Below are 19,864 nucleotides of genomic sequence, written 5' to 3'. Positions count from 1 at the left end.
TGGCTGCAAAGAGGATGTTTGCAACTACCGCCCGATTAGTATTTTGAACTGTTTTGCCAAAGTCTTTGAGTCTTTAGTGTACAAACATCTCTATTACCATTTCAAACAAATAATTAGCATCAAGCAACACGGTTTTGCCAACTCCAAATCAACAACGACCAATCTCCTTACGTATACTAATGTGCTCTGTAAAGTTTTTTGCGTAAAAGGACAGGTAGATTCCATCTACACAGATTTTGCAAAAGCGTTTGATAGAGTCGATCACAATATTCTCTGTGCAAAAGCTGAATACTTGGGTATACATGGCTCTCTACTACGTTGGCTAGAGTCGTATCTTCTGAACCGCAATCAACTGGTCACTGTACATGGTTATGAGTCTGTTCCTTTTGAAGCTAAATCAGGTGTTCCGCAGGGTTCTAATCTAGGACCGTTATTATTTAACATCTTTTTAAATGATTTGCTGGAACTATTCTCATGTGACTGTCTCGCCTATGCCGATGATTTAAAAATCTTTAATATTATAAAAGTCTTGATGATTGTCATAAGCTTCAGGCTGATATTAATAAACTTGAGACTTGGTGTAAATTAAATAACATGTCTTTAAATATTGGGAAATGTCAGTGTATTACGTTCACTAATAAATTAAAACCTATAACTTTTCAATATAGCGTTAAGAATACACACTTAGAACGTGTAAATGTTGTAAGGGACTTGGGCGTTCTGATTGACTCTAAGCTCAGCTTTAAACTGCATTATGAAACAATTTCATTGAAAGCCAGAAAAATGCTGGGTTTCATAAACAGGGTAACACGCCCTTTCATACATCCCTCAAGTCTGCTTACTCTATACATATCTCTAGTGCGAAGTATACTGGAGTATGGCAGTGTTATTTGGTCACCATTTTATAAGGTCCATATAAATAAATTGGAGTCGGTCCAAAACGTTTTGTCAAACAGTTGAGTGCAAGATTTGGTTTGAAGCTTCTTAATTATCAGGATAGATTACATGAATTTAAACTAGACACATTAGAGTTTAGACGAAAACTATACGATCTTATGACATTATATAAAATTGTAAATTCGAAATTCGACACCACTTTGTTGGGTCAGGTGTCTCTCAGAGCCGCTAGCAAATCTAACCGTAGACAACACTTGTTCTCAGTACCTGCAGCTACGATCAATGTAGTACATAATAGTCCGTTACGTCGTATGTGTAATTGTTACAATGAACACTGCAAGGAGTTGGATATATTTCACCAGAGTATTTACCACTTTAGAACAAATATAAAAAATTTAAAACTACTTTAAAATTTATATCTTGTATGTACCTTTATCATTTTAATTAAAATTTAGCGATACCGTTTGAATGATGTGCGCGGGTTTTATCGATGTACAAATTTTAAAATGTTATTATGTAAACCTACTGTATATTAGATGATTAAGTATCTTTGTACATTGTTTCTGTGCCTAATAAAAATAAAATAAAATAAAATTGCTTGGTTAGATTGTTAATAAATATTAGTATAAATTAGATTTTTCCTGCGGCTCCTACTGTGTTCTTTTCCGAGATAAATATGTTAACCGGGGTCATTACCTATATACAGTTTTACAATATTGGAGTCGGTGCCTAATATAAATTAAACATTAGTCATTAAAATTGCTAGTTAAGCTAGTTAAATGAATGAACAAATATACAAAAACAAAATGTATACGTCAATGAAAAACAATGTTTAATTTTTATTAGGCACCAATTCTAAAATTGGTTAACTGTATATACTTAGGTAATGTTAAATTATTTTTTGGTTTTTAGTGGTTTTTGAAGGCGGTTTAATTTTTTGTTCAAAAGTTTTAAGTTTTGGTTTTGTTCAGTTACTTTTGTGACTGACTGTGCCTACTATTCTGTATTTTGTGGTTTTATAGATACAAAGGTATTATAGTTAACATCTGGATGTTAGGTTTAAAAACTTGTAGAACCAGACAGAGGCTTTTCGATTAAATTAAAAACCAGGCTGTGTTTATTAGTTTTATTTGTGCCTTACAAACTAGAAACACTTAATTACATAATAAATGAAAAATAAAAACTGTGACTTGAAAATTAAAACGTGACAGTGAAGAGTGGCAACACTCGATAAAGACAGGTGTACATGAGTGTACGGGTAAAACATATCGGTGACAGTACAAAATATTTACGTCTTATCCATATCCATAACGTTAAAACTAGCACAACCGGTGGCGAATAAGCTAAGCATAAAGTGTATTAGCATGTTTGGATATCGACAGACTAGTATCAAAATATTTTACACCATCGAAAACAAGAATAAATATTACATTCGTTCGTACTCTTGTTGGTTATCAACTAAGAACTGACCTAAGTTTCAGTTGATTTAGCTTTGAAATCCACATTTGAATATGTTCAAATCTCACGGCTACCTGAGTTAGCTAAATCCAGCAAGCACAAGATCGCTGTTTGTAGCTACCTTAGCTTAGTTTTTATCGATAACCAGCATTAAAACGTGAACAATTAAGCTATAATTTCCTGTGAATCATGTCCAAAAGGGCTTTATTATCTATGATGCTGTACGGTGCGAGGGTCCCGTACATCCATGTCCAATCGGTGCCGAATAGTGGTTACTTCTTCAGCATGCTGCTGACCAACGCCTTGAACGCGTCCAGTCCCTTCTCGTTCGCCTCCTGGTATCCGGGCGCTGTGCTTTTTACTGTCTCGTACCATCTGTGAGGAATTGTGCAAGTTTTTTGTAGGATTTTTAATGTTACAGGTTTAATATTTATGGCCTTTGGTGTCATAGACAAGTTATGGTGAACTGAAATTTTCGTTAAATTCAAATTCTTTAGTTAGGACGTACATTGAATGAAAATTATTCACAAAACTCGTCTTGAGTCTACTGACAATGATTAAAAATAATAAATAACAAAATTCTCATTAAACAATGTAATCTTCACGTCCAATTCACTTTTATGCTGTTCTAAGTTTACAATCTTACCTCTTGATGTTCGGGTATTTCTTGAAGTCAATGTCAGTCGCCTCGAAGCTAGAGACGCTGGCGATGAGGCTCAGATCGGCGACGGTGAGGTTGGGGCCGGCCACATACTTCTGTCCGTCGAGGAATTTGTCCAGGAGTTGCAGGGCATCTTCGATTTTGGCGAACTTTTCTTTGTCAGCCGGCGCACCACCGAATACTTGTGGGTACTGTGAACAAATAGTTCGTTATGGCATGCTTGTTTGATATAGTTGGAAAAATTTAAAGAGTCCGTTTTAGATACCTCTGTCTAGGGATATTTCAGATGAAAAAGAATCAAAGTGGCACAGAGATTCCAAATTACATGATAACATATAATAGTATTGTTGGATTTCGTCCCTTTTTTATAAGTAGAGTCTTCTCTACAGTTAGGTAGATCATTTGCTTAAAATCGACTTCAAACACCGTTCTTTTACGGAAATAAATAGTTTTTTAATGGCCGTGTAATTGAAAGCACTGCATCTGATTGAAAGGGTTTTCCAGATAGAGTATCAACTGACGTGAGCTGGATAAAGATACTTACGAAGTAATCTCCAAATCTCTGGTAGAGCGTGCCGATGTCGAAGTACAGGCGCTGGTCGACGAGGGCCCTCGCTCGCGGCTCCTCGGGGTAGAGGCTGCTGCCCTTCGCATATTTGTTCACCAGGTAAGTGATGATGGCACGCGACTCCCAGATGGAGAGGCCATCGTCCACTAGAGTGGGGACTGTGTGTTGCGGGTTGAGCTAGGGAGAAGAAAGTGGTTTGAATAAAACTGTAGGTAAAACGTAGTAATTTTTTTTTGACAGCGAGCAACAATGGGAGCTGTGTTGGAATAAGATTATTTTTTTTTTATTTCAAAGGCTAAATGATAGTCCCCTATGGATCATGGAACTGTATATATATGGCGGAAATGATCTACTGCGCTTCTGCCTTCGGGAGTAAAAGGGTTAGTGTGTGAATTGATAGTTGCAAGACGCCACAAAGTATTTTAATTTTAGGTCCGAAAGACAATGAACATTATTTCCGAGTTAATCATTTGGGGGAAAGTATTTATATAACTAAAAAGTAGTGACCTTCCAAGGTAGATTGCTTTCGACTGTAATTATTTTACCGAGCGGACACGCCAAACCAATTTTTGTAATAACCGCTATTGATTAATTTCATTTGAGTCATTGTAGCCGGATAATTGGTCTGAAAATAGACTGAAACCTTCTTTTTACAACAATTAAATACTTTCGTGATGACAGGATTCCAGTTTTATTTACAATATATTTTACTACGTCAGTTCGTTATCAATTATCTGCTAGATAACATTGCACTTATTCAACTGAGTAAAGAAACTGGCAAATCCCTCGCACTTTAATTAGCGCCATGACCTCACAGTAGTATTACAACAGTAGATACTTTGGAGTTCGAAACATAAAATATCTACTATATAGCGCTTCACCGCGCGCGTCATCCTGAGATAAGATGGATTAATAAATCCATAAACATAATATTTTGGGGGGTCTTCAAATCTGGCATAAATAAAAAAAAACACTAACCAAAATCAAGAAGTATGATTGCATCAAAAGAAACTATTAAATGCCTTAGCAACAACCGGTTTGAATATCGAAAGGGAACAACACACGTTCAAATCGCCAACGTCCATAATTACGTAACACTTGAGGCTGCTACAAATTGTTGTTTCGAAATTGTATTTCGTTTTTAGAACCCATTGTTCGTGCGTGGGAACACTTTATTCTTAAAAAAGAACCTGCCAGTGCTACTTCACTTTTTTAATAAAAAATTATAGGTTCGAAATTTCGGAGAGCGCGACAGACGTTCGTAAAAACTGAGCCTCATCACTTGTGTAATATACTTGAAACAGTGTGTTGATTTGACTCTACATTGTAATGAAGCAGGGGCAGGTAGAGATTATAGCTTCGGAATTGATTTTAAGAACATAATGAAATTTATAAATTTAAGTGAAACTTATATTATTTTAAAGAAAAAAAAGAATCATTAATCAAAAATGGTAAATATTTTTAAAGAAAATTTAGAGCGACATGACGTTTTATTTACTTACTTGATTAAATCACTGTTTGTCGGTGAACGACATGCATACCTACTTATCATGACTTGTAAATAATACTTAAGTGTATGTAAGATGTTACGTAGTATGTGATTTATTATAAGCGAACCTTGTAGTCACAATAGCAACAGGATTGACTGGTTATAGAGCTGGTTTACACACGTAGAGTCGTAGACGTGGCGTATACTACGTTATACATGGTCATTTTACATTGCGATACTAAATGCAACCATATGTTCGTCTTTACCTCTGGTAAAAATCATCCACAAAAACGAATGTTATTGCCAAAAATCCCGGTTTTAGTTCTTGATTATTTGACCACCTTATAGTTTTTAGTTTGAGTGTATTTCTGTCTGAAAGTACTTTTTGCGGTAAATTATCTCTTGTAGCGTTTTAAGGCATGAAAATATAAAATTACTTTTTATTCATATTTATTTTGTCCGAAATTTACACTTTTTATTTTACGTCTATTGTTAAAATAACTGATAAAGTATTTCAAACAAATATTTTCAACAAATATATGGATTTATTTATTAACGCAATGTTAAAATTACCCTGTTAACATAATTTCATATTATTAGGAAATATATTAAGCACATGATCGGTTTAATACTAAAAAACCACAAGAGCTTACTGTAACACTAAATCTCTTGTATGAAGCCGATTCAGAGACAGTTTTCTTCAAAGATACTTATATTTTTGATCCATCTCATTCCTTATTGAAGTTAATATCTGTTGATCGTCAGGAGCAGAGCGATAAAAACAGTGATCCGTGTAGGTAGAAAAAACGCGCACCAAAGAAATATTCTCGAATGAATCGACGTGTTTATTGTCAATTGAAAGATAAGCGTCATACAATTATTAATAACAAGACGAAAGATAAGATAACCATGTTCATTATTTAAACAACAATATTGCAATGCAACACACTCGTTCCCGTAAAAGTTCATTGCACCGCTGCAATAGCGAAATTACATCACTCAACTATTCGTACGACCTTCATTACTAACTATGGCATTTTACACTTATAGGACAGTGTAATACAGTTTAAATTGACTTGTTTGTGAGATTTAAATGTGTTGTTTTGGCTTGAGACAGTACGACGGGAAACGCTGGCCGAATGCCACTAGTTCCAACTTCCAAGCATTCTACTATCGCGGGGCTTGGCTAGATCGAATTCCTTTGCGTCTTTTACTCCGTTAGACGAATGAGAAGTAGATGGTTGGAAATATTTCAAGTTCTTGCTTTACGGACTTAATACTTGATCATTGGAATCTAGTTCAGTTGTTTGAAGCTGTATTAGTTCTCGAAAGAAGGCATAGTTCACGAAATTCTACATTCCATAACAAGTAAGTTTATATTTTTTTGCATTAAATATGAAAATTTAAAATTTGTTACATCAGGCCCAGTTACCGACTACTGTCTAATACGGAGTCTAAAGCTCCATTTAGCAATATTTAATTTATAAGAATTATTAAAACTTTAAAACATTTGACCAGACTTCGTTAAATCGTCAAACATTGAATAAAGAAATAAATTGTATAAATTGCCTTTGGGCAATGGCGCCCAGAAATATTAACATCTAAAATAGCAAGTCTGTATTTTTCTAACAAGTTGAATGACTCCAAAAGTTACCGCACCTGTTCGATCATAATTTTTATTACATAGTTACTTATTTAGTCGCGATTCGTGAATCCAGTTTGAGAAAAGTAGATTACATAGGACAAGTATTTACAAGTGATGTAACTGGTCTCGCTAGCTTTCTATGCGACAGTACATTAGGGTTAATTATGGTGAGAAAGTACATTAGGGTTAATTATGGTGAGAAAGTACATAATATAAGGTTTGTTAGGTAGGTAGGTTTGCGACTAGTACATTTAATTAGAAAACAATAAAAAATTAAAAAAAAAAAAAATGTATGTGCACTATATTAGTTACTAAGCAAGAAATAAAAGGCTTATTATTATTATTATTAGTTTTATTTTGACTTGATAATGATCCTTATTAAGTTGACACTAAATATCATTAAGAAGTAAAAATAAAACAAAAAAATCTCCATAAAATACGAAAACTAGTTTTACTTCGATATCATTATAAATATAATTAACTTACGATCTACCTGCCTGGGTGGGTTCCATTGCTTTTTCTATATCTGCCGCCAATGGGTACAAGATATTGATTCAATGACATTATATGCAGTTTAATCACTGATATACTCACGCAATGTATACTTTGTAATTACGTTTCTTTGTTGATGTTCGTATACAGATTCATTATAAGACGGAAATATGGTCAGATATGAGTATATTAGTTGGGGTTTTTCCCTAGATCTTCAAGTATAAATGCTGTGAGGTAATCGTATGGTCGGTCCTTAAGTTTTTGTTGCATTGTGTAAGCGTGACGCCCTAAAAAACTTCACAATTACGGTTTAGTTGTAAAAAATATTTACATAAATGGTGGTAGTGTATAAAACTAATTAGTTTAAATGTTAGTAGAATCGTTTTTAGACAGTAGAATTGACTGCTGAGACGAAGGTTACAGGTTTGAACCCTGACCCAAAACACACCTCAGACTTCAAAAGTAGGTACCTATGTGTGATAATGCTTAATTATTTGTCGCTTTAACAGTCAAGAAAACTAAATTCATCAAGCTAAGTCAAAGTTACAATATCTACCGGCATTTTACAATTAAACATTTGTTTTTATACAAAATTTTGTTGTTGATGATTCAAACTACGCAGAATGAGTCGACAGAAAATTAAAATTTAAAAAACAGATGAAATCCGAAAACTAGTTTTATTTTGATAACTAACATTCGCGTAAACATAATAAATAATTACTGTAAGCTAAGGCTAAATAACTGTACTTGTAATTACATATCATTTACTTTCATCGAGCCAATGAGTTCATTGTTAGAACATCATGACTTGCAAGTTGCATCTAAATACAAGGAAAACTATAATACCAATTGTGATATATGGAAATTATAGCAAGGTTTATCAATTACAGCACGCGTTACAGGAAATCATTATTTTATATTTGTGTTCTGAACGACACCGATGCTAGAATATAATACATAGTCCATAAATTGTTGAAGGTCACGATAGTATAAGTATTTCATGGAATTTAAACTTCGAATAAGGTAACATTATATTGCGGTAGCAATATTGAGCAAACAAAACAATAAAAATAGATATAAGTACGCCTCCAACACTTTTTCAGCATTCATTGCACTGTATTCCGGTTTTAAGTAATAATTTAAACCTACTTTTTTTGGACTTTTACCTAATACGCAATGCACGCATGCCAATTTCGCCATCATATTCAATCCATGACATAAAAAGGAGCGAATTTCTTACTATTCTACACAAGTTCCAATTGCCAACTGGCTCTACTGCACCTGATGAGAGATCACTACCCCTCGCTAGTCGACACTATTATGCCAATTTGTTTGGACTGGTCTTTCCTTACCTTCAAGAACTCAGGTTTGAGGTGTTCTCCGTGGTGCAAGTCTACGATCTTCAAGTTGAGGTTGAGCTTTAGCGCCTTGGCGGTGAGGAGCACGGCTCTGCACGGAGCCGAACCGGGGACGTAGTACAGGTCGATGGTCATTGTGCTGTTAACAAAAAACCATTCATGTCAATTAAATGATTACAAATATTTATATCGAGTATTTTAGAGGTCAAGTGTAAGTAAAAACAAAATGATAATTCAAAATAAAAGTAATAGATAGGAAAGAAGATCAAAGGTGAATTGTTTATTCTGATTATAATGTTAAAGTGAATTTTAATAACTATAAGCGATTATAAGACAAGAGAGCCAGTCAATCGGACAGAAAATGTTGTGATGAAAGTTTTATTATCCCAGATTGACATAATAATGTGTGGTAACTTGATGGCTAGAAAAAAGAAAGAAGCTAGAATTCATATAAACAAATATTTATCTAATACCTAAGTGTGTAAAGTAACAGGGAAGAACGTTTTAATAAAAAATATTTGTCACCAACCAGGAACTACTAAACCACGCTAAACTGCATCAAGGTGAAATGAACCGTGACTAACAAAAAGAACGCTCTAGAACCAAGGATACAATCCTTCGAATAAAACTTACAAAGTTTTATTCGAAGGTGGTAACCTAAAAAATTCAATGTGAAGGTGAACTGTCAGTTTGCCACAATGATGCGGAAATTAATTAGAGTTATAAAACCAATATCAAACAAAATAGTAATAAAGCCTTGACTACGTTTGATATTGATAATGAGACTAGTAATTACTATTTAGTTTTGGGGGTTTCAAAAGCGGTAGCTACTATGAAAGCACCGCATATTTTTTTTTATTGAATACTCTCCACTTCTCACAATGGCGCATTATTGAAACCCGTATTATTGTGTTAACCTTAAGCGTATCCAGGTGGTAGGGTAGCAGCCTCCCGGCTAAAGATTCGGCGTAAGAACTGTTAGTATTGCATAATGTTTTGAATTATTGGAACTACCCATTTGAAATGTCCGCTTTTAAGGACCGCTACCTTAATACTGATTACTGTGAAGGAATGCAACATCTAAATATGTCATTATTTGGACTACACTGTATTTAATGATAAACAAAACGTTTCATATTTCCATTACTGGATTTTGCACGCGTTCCTGTCAGTTCTAAGTAAATGGATGTAACCTACAACTTTACACTATTTTTAATACTTATCAATTAAATAGTCAAATAGGTCATTACCATACGAGACACCTTTCAAAGGCCAGCGGGCAACAAGACATTAAGTCGTCTGAATTTTGTTAGTGATGTTATATATATTTACAATCTTATTGCTATAATTGATTGTTCAATTTAGTTTCACACCCGACTATAAGTTGCTAATACGTTAGATCGATAAATATTTATTTAGAAAAACCCACTGATAACTAAAGAAGATTTTCTTTCATTAGCATTCTTAACGCATTTGTGGGAAGTACGCTACTGGAATCGATTCATTCATTTAGTATATTACATAAGTGTTAATTGTTGACTAGATCTATTACTATTACATTGATGGGTTGATATTTAGTATGCACAAGTCCTTTTGTATGGACTACAATACATATATGTCTGCTTCCGCCAAGCAGCAATGGTATTTTTATTATCGGACCATTAATCTAGTATTTCACTTGTCCGTTCCTGGCGCTAAACAGAAATGTTGTAAAATGCATAACATGTATAGGTGCTTTTAGCCGCTATCACCACCAAGTGACCTACTAGATATTTTTTAAAATTTTTGTTCTTTGAGAAACGTGCGGAGTGTAGAATTTACCATGTATTATGCAATTTAAAAGTCTCAATAGAACTGTTGCATACTAAAACAGGTTCTTTAGCGTGTAAATTAATAACTTAACGTTTGAAATACAAAATAATATTCTGATCTCTAAGACATTCCTACTTATTTGTCATATTAATGTCTGAATAGTGTGTGTGTAGCGCTTATTTCTGCATCTTTAGTTTTCCTCGTCATATCTCTAGATGTTTATATTTAGACGTTTTTTATCTAAGGACGGAGTAAAGCTGTGATAATAAGTCTGTTTCTTAGTGCTGACGGCATGGCGCTTTCGCAGTGCGTAGCCATAGGGCCGTTGTGATTAGCTAATATTGTTGTATCTCAGCTTTACACCGTCCTTAGATAAAAAATCGTCTATGAATAAGGGGGTTTACGTTTAACGATTTTATATTATTATTAATTACATAATGTACGAACAAATTTGTTGTACTAAAGAATCAATTACTCAAGTAATCAACAATTGAAAAAAGTTGAATATAGGCATAGATTATAATTTGCGTTGATGACTTTACCGTGAGAATGGATGACAATACGTTGGCGGTTACAATGTTTTTGCAGCATACCTTATGGCAATCAGAGAATATGTTGGAATAACGAATGTCGGGGCACTAATTACGTGCACTAAACTGCTTGGATTCCCCGAGGTTTTCGAACAAGGTTTCCCTAATATCTTTCCTTTCAATTATCTGTTTAACTTTTACATCATCTAATTGAGAATGATTAATATTATTATAATTTAATAGAAATTAATCTACAATTAAATTAAACTGCATTAACTTTCATTATCATCATTAGACGCGAAGTCCACCACTGAACACAGGCTTCTCTTAAATTCACAGACGGACCTGTCAATTGTTTCTAAATCTACACTATAATTTATATGCACTAAGTATCGCTGTTTATGCTAAAATTCCGCGTGGAAATAAAATATATAGTTTACAACGTTAGAATGACTTAGCAAATACCATAGGAATTAAACAACAAGCCGCTCTCTGGGCCAGTATGCTTTGGCCTTGACGAAAGCTGGTATTAGTCTAGGGTTGCCACCTTTTTTCGGTTAAATTGAAGGTAGAAATAAAGTACATTGGTAAATTGAAGGTAGAAAAAAAATGTACATGGTATCAAATTAAATACAAAATGTATTATATTTTATTATATTGCTTGTAAACATATTTTTTATTACCTTGGCAACTTTTAACAAATAAAATTATCAGATGCAAACACGAATCATTTGTTTCGTCTTGCCATTTGGTTGGTTGATTGGTTTTGATATTCTACATCACAAAATTTAAGCTCTCTCTGTGAATGCTGCCATGGAAGGAATCGTTAATAAAAATGTAATTAATGCATACAGTTAAATATATCATCAAGCTGATCAAATATTTGCTGCCATTTTTGTATCATTACTTACTGCTTTACGCAAAAATTCTTACGAACAATCCCCGAGCATTCAAATGATGGTAAATTAAGTATTTTCGCGTTCTTTATTGTTCTCTTAAAGTATAGATTACAATTTCCCGAAGTAACGTAAATTACTTTATTATAAATTATTTGTGGCAACCCTAGGTATTACCATATCTCAACAGATAGTTACCTAGATGTATGTGTAATCTAAGATTTATAACTGCATTAAAAATATTTAATAACAATTAAGATTTTATCAGAATAGGAACAGTTATTGCATCATCCACTTCAATTATCGACAAGCAAGTCATAATCTTTCACAGTGCCGGATTAGGAACGCCGAAGTGGGCAACCGCCTCATCCTGGCGCTAAACGGGAGGGCCTCGCGCAGTGCCCAATTAAGAACCTTTTTTCAGGTCCTTTTTTAACAAAGCAGCATGTTACCAACGAAATTGTTGGAATCAGGGACTGTTCTTGCTACCGACCGGGACCACCAGCTAGTACTGCCACTGATCTTTAATATATTGTTTAAGTACTTTTTTTTACTACGTAGGGAAGTAGGTACCTACAATCTGTATTCTCTATAATTGTGATTTTATGTTATACCACTTATTCCAGATATTCAATTGTAATGACTATTAAATTACTAATAATTAAGTTAAATTACGTAGATTGGACATTTTTCCTCAAATCAATATCAAACGGAAGAATCAGAATAAATTAACATATTATGTTATTTATTTAATAATTTTTCGGTCCTGTTTATTTTAACATTTCATGTTACAATGTAATAATGTGTAATTACAATGAAGAAATCAATTTATTGTTGGTTATTATTTCGCGACGCTGGCCTAACGCATTTTCAATTGATTTGTTCTGTGATTATCTTGTACTTAAGTACATTTGAGTGTGGGCATACAAGTAATTATAAGTTATACTTAATCATGTATGAATTAAATAATAAACGTTTAGGTACTTCAAAATACCCATAGTATAAGCTCGAGCATTTATTATAAAAGGGATAGGTAGAGAATAAAGTTCGGTGGACGGAAAAGTCTGAAATGCATCCCCATATAAGTTTTCCGTCCTATGATGTGATAAGGGTGGAGGTTTTCGCTAATTCAAGCATAAAGCTGTAATCATGAATTAGTGAGATTTTCTTTTATTGGAACGCTTTTTTAGTCCTAGATTTCGAACTCAGGACCTCAAGGGTCACAACACAACGCTCTAAGTAAACTAATAAAACGATTATGTCATGAAACCACTACTATTGATTTTATGCCGTGGTTATAAAATTATATGCTTTATTTTTTGTCTTATCAATAATATGGTATACACAATTACGAGTCTAGAATGGAAAAACCACATATTTTATGACTTTAATCGTTTTTACTAGCAAAGGCGGAACGTATGTTTTTATAACTTGTCAGTTTTATTTAGTATGTAAGTATATAGGTACTACAAAACGTATGGGTATCGTGTTCCAAGCACTAAGATTACAAACAGATAAAACCGGCCGGCGAATCTAGATAACATTTTGTGATAAATAGCGGAAGATTGTTTACCTAAACACGGTAATCAGTGATATAAGTAGTAAATATACCTAAATTTCTTATACAATGATGAAGCTACATTAGCTCTGGATTGTTTATGCTACTTTTAACAAGAGATCGAACTTTTTACTGTGGAGCAGCGAGCAGAACATATTGAAATCAAAATAAAATTGGAATCTTGTGTAAGAAAAATACAATTTTTTGTCGCTATTTTAAGATCGAACATGCGACGAAACGTGACACTCTAAAATATTTTCTGTTATTGTTGACTACGTATAGAGACTACAAAATGCATTCTCAAATATTGCCGATGGTAGAGACGTCAAACCTATCCAATATATATTTAAACAAAACTCAAGCCACACATTGTAAAAGTAAACAATACGTATATCAGTGATAAGTACCTACTTCACTCTAGGTAGTAAATAACTCGAATTAACATTTCGTTGTTACTTTATTTATTTTTGCTGGTTAACATACGTATTGATCCACATACGGTTTGGAAATCCGTTAAAAAGTATTTTGTTGTGGCTATTTTGCAATTTCCGCCGCAAATCAAAATCTAACGTGGGTAAACGTAACAATTTTTTTTATGTTGCGTATTCAAGTTAAATGAACTGGTTAAGTAATTTACTTTCACTATGCGTGTCTTTAACATTTTTATCAGAGTTGCAACTATTGTCTTTTGGGTTAAATTAATAATATAGTTAAACTACTATTGTGAAAGAAACATTATTACGGGTAAACATTGTTTTATCTAGTTACATTGAATTGCCAATTAGTCTGTTAGCGAGTAATTTAAACGTGGGAACATAATGATATCTATTTTTTGTCACTGTACAAACTTTATTTTGATTTTAAAAAACAGGCTGAATAATTAAAAACCTAAGTCACGTCACTAAAAAAATAAAAACTTACATATTTGACAGTTGATTTTTTTCCTAACAGGCACACACCGCAACACGTACAGCCAGCACGGCGGTTTGAGACTGAATAACCGCGAGAGGAGGGAGGTCATGTGTTTTATACCGGGACTGAATGCATGACGCATGTCGAAGGAGTAAATGGACATTTCCCCTCAATGATTCGTGGCCGGATTACTAGCAAAACATGATCAGCATTACTTGCAAATATTCAGAAGGGCCGCGTAGTACTGGATGAATGAAACAGTCTGGATGTTGTGCAATGCGTTTACGTAAATTGGCATTAAGTCTGCTGATATACATGTTATGTATGTAAAGTGCAAATAAATAAAGAAAATGAGTTTGTAGTTTAAGTAAATTATATGGAATATCGTAGGTCACGTTTCCCCTGTAAAGTGAAACAAATGTACAAATGGTGAAAGAATCTCTCAAATACGAAGGACATGAATTATCTAGAAGTGCTATAATATGGAACGTTGCAAATTTTCAATGAATGTAAGCTAAAACTCTACAAGAAGAAAGAGTGTTTTTAAGGCTGAATGAGTAAGCATAGGAATTTTGGGTCCCTGCAAATCTCATTAAGCTTAACTAATAAACAGTAAAGTTACAAGTTCTTATCAAATCAAATGTCATGGCAAAAGTCAGCTGCACTGCCCTTGAAAAAAATATGCTTTTTTTTACAAGGTTAGGACAAAAAAAAATTGTCGCTTTCCGGGGTCAGTCGTGTTACAAAGGTTAGCATAATTCTGACAACCTACGAAAGGTTTATCGTCTTTCGTTAATCGACATTTATACTATACTAGCTTTTGTTCCCGATTTCGCCCGCCTGAGGGAGTTTTCCGGTGTAAAAGACCCGTTATAAATTTCCCGGCATAGAAAGTCCTTCCCTGGGTCTCAAACTATCTTTGTACCAAATTTCATCGGAATCCGTTGGATAGTTTTTGAGACTATCGCGTTCAGACAGATAGACATATGCGGCAGGAGACAATGTCTTATAATATATTTTTTAGAATTTTTTATGAGGAATAATTCCGTCATACATGTTTGTTGCGTAACGTTAACCATTTACGCGGCACACGCAACGGAAAATAGCAAAAGAAATAAATTTTCCCGTTTTTGTAACATTTTTTATTAATGTTCTGCTTCTTTTGGTCTCAGCGTGGTGTTATATAGCCTGTATCCTCCTAAATAAATGGGCTATCCAACACTGAAAGAATTGCTAAATTCGATCTAGTAGATCCTGAGATTAACGTGTTCAAACAAACAAACTCTTCAGCTTTATATAATAGTACAGAAATATAGATAGAATTATATATTGTACCATGAAGATACTACCGTGTAAAGATTTGAAACATAATTTACCGTTTATGTTATTCATATATCCTGAATGTACATGAAGTTGTTTCTGAATTCTGAGTTAATCATCGGAGGTTAGTAATTCTCGTGCACTCGTGCACGTTCTATATTTGCACTAAACTATAAAATGATTAAAACTTTTTTTTGGAAAATATTCGTTATTCATGGATGATTTTTGCAAAACGTTAGTAAAGTAATGTCAAATGACCCTGTAAAATCAAATTTTACATATAGTTACTAAATACTTATCACTATCAGCGTCATTCGTAATAGTTCAATGACGAGGCGCAAAATTCGTGCACCGCACTATGGACGCGGTGCGTAAGCTTTAATCATTACGGCTGAAAGAAAAAGCTTTACTGGTTGTTTGTTGTTGTTGTTGTTTCTCATATGTGAGAGTCCGCCTGGGTAGGTAGCACAGCAACGTCTATTTCTGCCGCCAAGCAGCAGTGTATACTTACTTAGTCACTGTTGTGTTCCGGCTTGAAAGACATTGTAGCCAGTGTTACTACTGGACATAATAAGACTTAACATCTCATGTCTTAGGATGGCGAGCGCAGTGGAATATCAAACAATACTTTTTAAATCGTGGTGTAAGATGGTGTTTCTACTGTTTATGGGCGGTCGTATCGATTACCATCAGGCGAACGGCAAGCTCGTCCCAACATACAAAGAATAAAAAAGAAATGGACGATGATTACCACATTCTTAAAAATTAAACATCATATTTCTATATGTTTCGGTAAGCAAAGAGATAAATTACTGGACAGTGAATATTGGTTTAATAAATATAATCAGTTAGCGCCGGCCTTGTAGTGCGTCATCTCTGTTATTGAAATCTATGTGACGTGTTGTCCCTGTGTGTGATGATTGTTCGAGAAAATAGGTGAAGGCAGACGCGGCCACGAGTAAAAGCTAGATAAGTAAGTATATCTTGAATATATAATAATAATAAAAAAAGCAATGACTTAATCAATAGTTCACTTTGCTCGACCTTGCAACGTGATTAACTCATTCTTGTGCGCTACCATTAAATATTAATCTAGGGAAATGGGTCTTCGCAACAGCGCGAAAACTTAATTGTACCTACGTTTCAACCAGCGACGTCTAGGTAGGTGGAATCATAAGTCATTCCACCTACCTGGACGTCCCAGTGACCCCTTTAAGATGTTTTTTGAATTTTATAATGTGAATATTTTTGAACACAAACCCTAAATTCATTGATACCTATAAATTTATCCACCCGTGGAACAAATAGTCTTGATATTCAGGACATAAGGTTCGACCAGAAAATTGTCTAATTTAGTAGTTTAGTTGAAGCAACTGTCAACTAATTACTTGTTAGTTTATTCGAATCAATTGTAATTTTCATGATAAATTAAACATTAACAATCAGTTGTGACCATTTTCTGGTAGAACACGTCGACAGCGTGCAGGTGAAGCAAATGCTACATTTCGTAATGGGTATCGGAAACTACTTTTGCTCTCGCCGCTTCCTTGAGGCGGCAAGACCCCATGATACGCCAGTGCTCGCTGCACAACAGAGAAACATCAGAAAATACTTGATAAGTGGCTACAAGCTTACAACTGCATTCAAAGAAGGTATGAATATACATATAAAAACTGGATTCTATTGCGGATATTTTATATTCGCCTGAAAAGCGACCCCGTAAATAAGGAGTTAAAACCCGCCATAGCGGTCCACGTAAGTGTGTCGCGTTCCGGGATCAGACTGTGTATATCCGGTTAAAACAGGCCGGCATGACTGTCAAGGGCCAATCATCTCTCGTTAGTCGACATTCATTGCTTCATTCAGTCCACTCCACTTACCATCAGGTGCAGCGGGGTTAATTCATTCTGCCGTGCTGGTATAAATATTTGATCGATTCGATTTCCGGCAACGCTTTGTGGCTGTTGTGAATACGCTTATGTGCGGCGAGGGTCTAACGGCTTATTTGGCAGCGCCTTTTTTATAGAAATAGCAATCATTCTATCGCTGTTATTGCTATATTATTATTCTATAAATATGCTAAACCGAGGGCACTGAAAAAATAACTATTTGTTTAATATTAATAAGGGAAGATATGTATAGTAGAACCTTTTTTTGTTTACGGTATTGCCACCTTAAAGGCTAGAAACTTGCCACGCTCTGATTATGGGTACTATTGATAATATTATTGTAATGTCATTAAACGACCAATCAATTAAAATAGAGTGATCCAACTGCTAATAACCGCCTCTTCTATAAAAGTGCAATTCGGTCAAGAACTAAACCAGAACTTACAATATTAAAAAGAGACAAATATAAAAAAGAAAAAAGTTTCTAAGTTTGTTTGCAGGTTTCTACGCACTGATCTCTGGAACTACTGAACTGATTTAGAAAATCCTTTCACTAATAGGTAGCTACATTATTTCCGAATCCTATAGGCTACTTTTTCTCCCAGAATAACTCTTTCACGGCGGCGAGTCGTGGGCAAAAGCTAGTATTTGTAAATCAGAAGTTGTATTTCTAGTGCTAAGTACCAAAGCACATTGTTGTACCTAATTTGAAATTTAGTTGAAAAGCAATGGGGGGATTCTTAATATTTATTGACAATCTATCAGACGACATCTTCATCTCATAATTAAATAGGAAAGTAGAACACAAACATGTATCCAACAAGAAGTTCAACTTGGAAGAGACTGTCCTCGTTTCACAGACCGACTCTACATAAATGGGTCATGTAATACATGGGACAGGTTCTGACGACCTTCCCCTGGTCGATGCCTGCGTGTCGGGTGTCCGGCGACCTCCCGCGCAAGGATGACAGCTACATTATGTCCACGGATGCGCTGACCGGAACACCCCTTTGTTTCGAATAAAAAGTTTGTCTATGGCGGTGTCAAATATTTTTTCTTTTGTTTGGATTTTTTGTTTTGATGTTGTTGAAAGCTGCTGCAGCCGCTATGAAAGTTACTTATGTAACTTGATAGACAAAGTCGTTTTGAATTACCTGATAATCATTGTAATTATTGGTCTAGCTACAAATTACCGTAGCTTGTAAGTTGAAAGCTGAAATGTTTCGAATTAAATTCCTAAATCATCAATTACAGCCATTTCTCATAATTTTTATCATAATTCACCCATTATTGTTATCAGGTATATTGTCATACGTCGCAAGCTTGTTTATAAGGAATAATATTCTGTTATACCTAAATAGATAAAAAAAGGAAAACAACAAAATATCTTGAAGATATAAAAAGGATAATTATATTTGAAACATAATTTTAAGATATTGAAATATAGAACTCATAAATTACTTATGTACTATTTATTACTACCGTTCTTGCAGTACAAAAATATACTTACTTATCGATAAATTTAAAATTATACTCATTTTGTACTAGACAAATTAGGTCTTCACGCATGCCATTGTTTGGCTGTCCACCTATTACTTACGTACAATCTCGTTGCAGACGAAACGGCGTCTATTGTCATAACAAACAAAAGGCATACTTGCAAATAAACAAAATATCTGCTTACCTCACCCACAATATTTTATCTGTATATTTAACGAAGTTTATTTGCATTCATTATTATAATTGAAAATTAAATTCGTGAGATAAGTTATCTTGGACTTCAAAATAAAGAAGGATTATTTTATTTTTTATTATTTTGCTTTTTATGCATGTATACTAATTAATTCGAGATTTCGGAGCTGATTAGCGGAATTCCTTTCTATATTTAGTAAAGTTCTCGCGATGGTTCCGTTACAAGAAATTTTAGTTTAAGTATATATTTGTATTTTTTAGTTTTTATGTACCCGTATTGCCAAAACGCACACACTCACGCCTTTTACCTACAAAAGGTGGGCAGAGGTGCAACTAGTGCACTTAAATTTCGCCGCGTCTATTCCGCTCCATTATTTGACAGGGGGGCGAGTTTATCGACATAATATTGGATATAAATTCCAGATTCCGGCCTGGTACTGAGCAGAAAACCCTGATATAACTTTGCCCAACCCAAGATTCGAGCCAGAAACCTCAACGAGGTAGTAGTATCACACATGCAATACAAATACTCTACCAGGGAAGACATTATTTTAGTAATAAGTAAATAAGTATTGTTAATAATATAATGTCTTCATGACCCTCGTTTTACGTTAATTTTTGTAAGACCGTGGTTCTAACATTGTCACGCATGCTGGCTCGTTCGTGTTATATACACATATCAATCAT

General features: G+C 34.3%; 1 protein-coding gene across 1 annotated transcript; it reads right to left on the bottom strand.

Moving 5' to 3' along the window:
- Positions 1–2,008: 2,008 nt before the first annotated feature.
- LOC115451313 (glutathione S-transferase 1) lies at positions 2,009–14,439 on the bottom strand. The gene is made up of 5 exons (XM_030179600.2): positions 14,286–14,439; positions 8,563–8,707; positions 3,561–3,761; positions 3,002–3,207; positions 2,009–2,730 (listed from the first exon to the last, which is right to left on the bottom strand). The coding sequence occupies exons 2-5, from the start codon at positions 8,701–8,703 to the stop codon at positions 2,628–2,630; spliced, it is 651 nt and encodes a 216-aa protein (XP_030035460.2). The 5' UTR covers positions 8,704–8,707; positions 14,286–14,439; the 3' UTR covers positions 2,009–2,627.
- Between the last annotated feature and the right edge of the window lie 5,425 nt (positions 14,440–19,864).

This window comes from Manduca sexta, chromosome 21 (assembly GCF_014839805.1).
Source record: "Manduca sexta isolate Smith_Timp_Sample1 chromosome 21, JHU_Msex_v1.0, whole genome shotgun sequence".
Taxonomy (NCBI): Eukaryota; Metazoa; Arthropoda; class Insecta; order Lepidoptera; family Sphingidae; genus Manduca; species Manduca sexta.
This window is presented reverse-complemented; position numbering and strand designations above follow the sequence as displayed.

Coding starts and splice junctions, on each gene's coding strand:
- LOC115451313 (XM_030179600.2), bottom strand. CDS start 8,703: ATGACCATCGACCTGTACTACGTCCCCGGTTCGGCTCCGTGCAGAGCC. Junction 3,762..8,562: donor TCAAACCTGAGTTCTTGAAG/GTAAGGAAAGAC, acceptor TCTTCTCCCTAG/CTCAACCCGCAACACACAGT. Junction 3,208..3,560: donor AGAGATTTGGAGATTACTTC/GTAAGTATCTTT, acceptor ATTTGTTCACAG/TACCCACAAGTATTCGGTGG.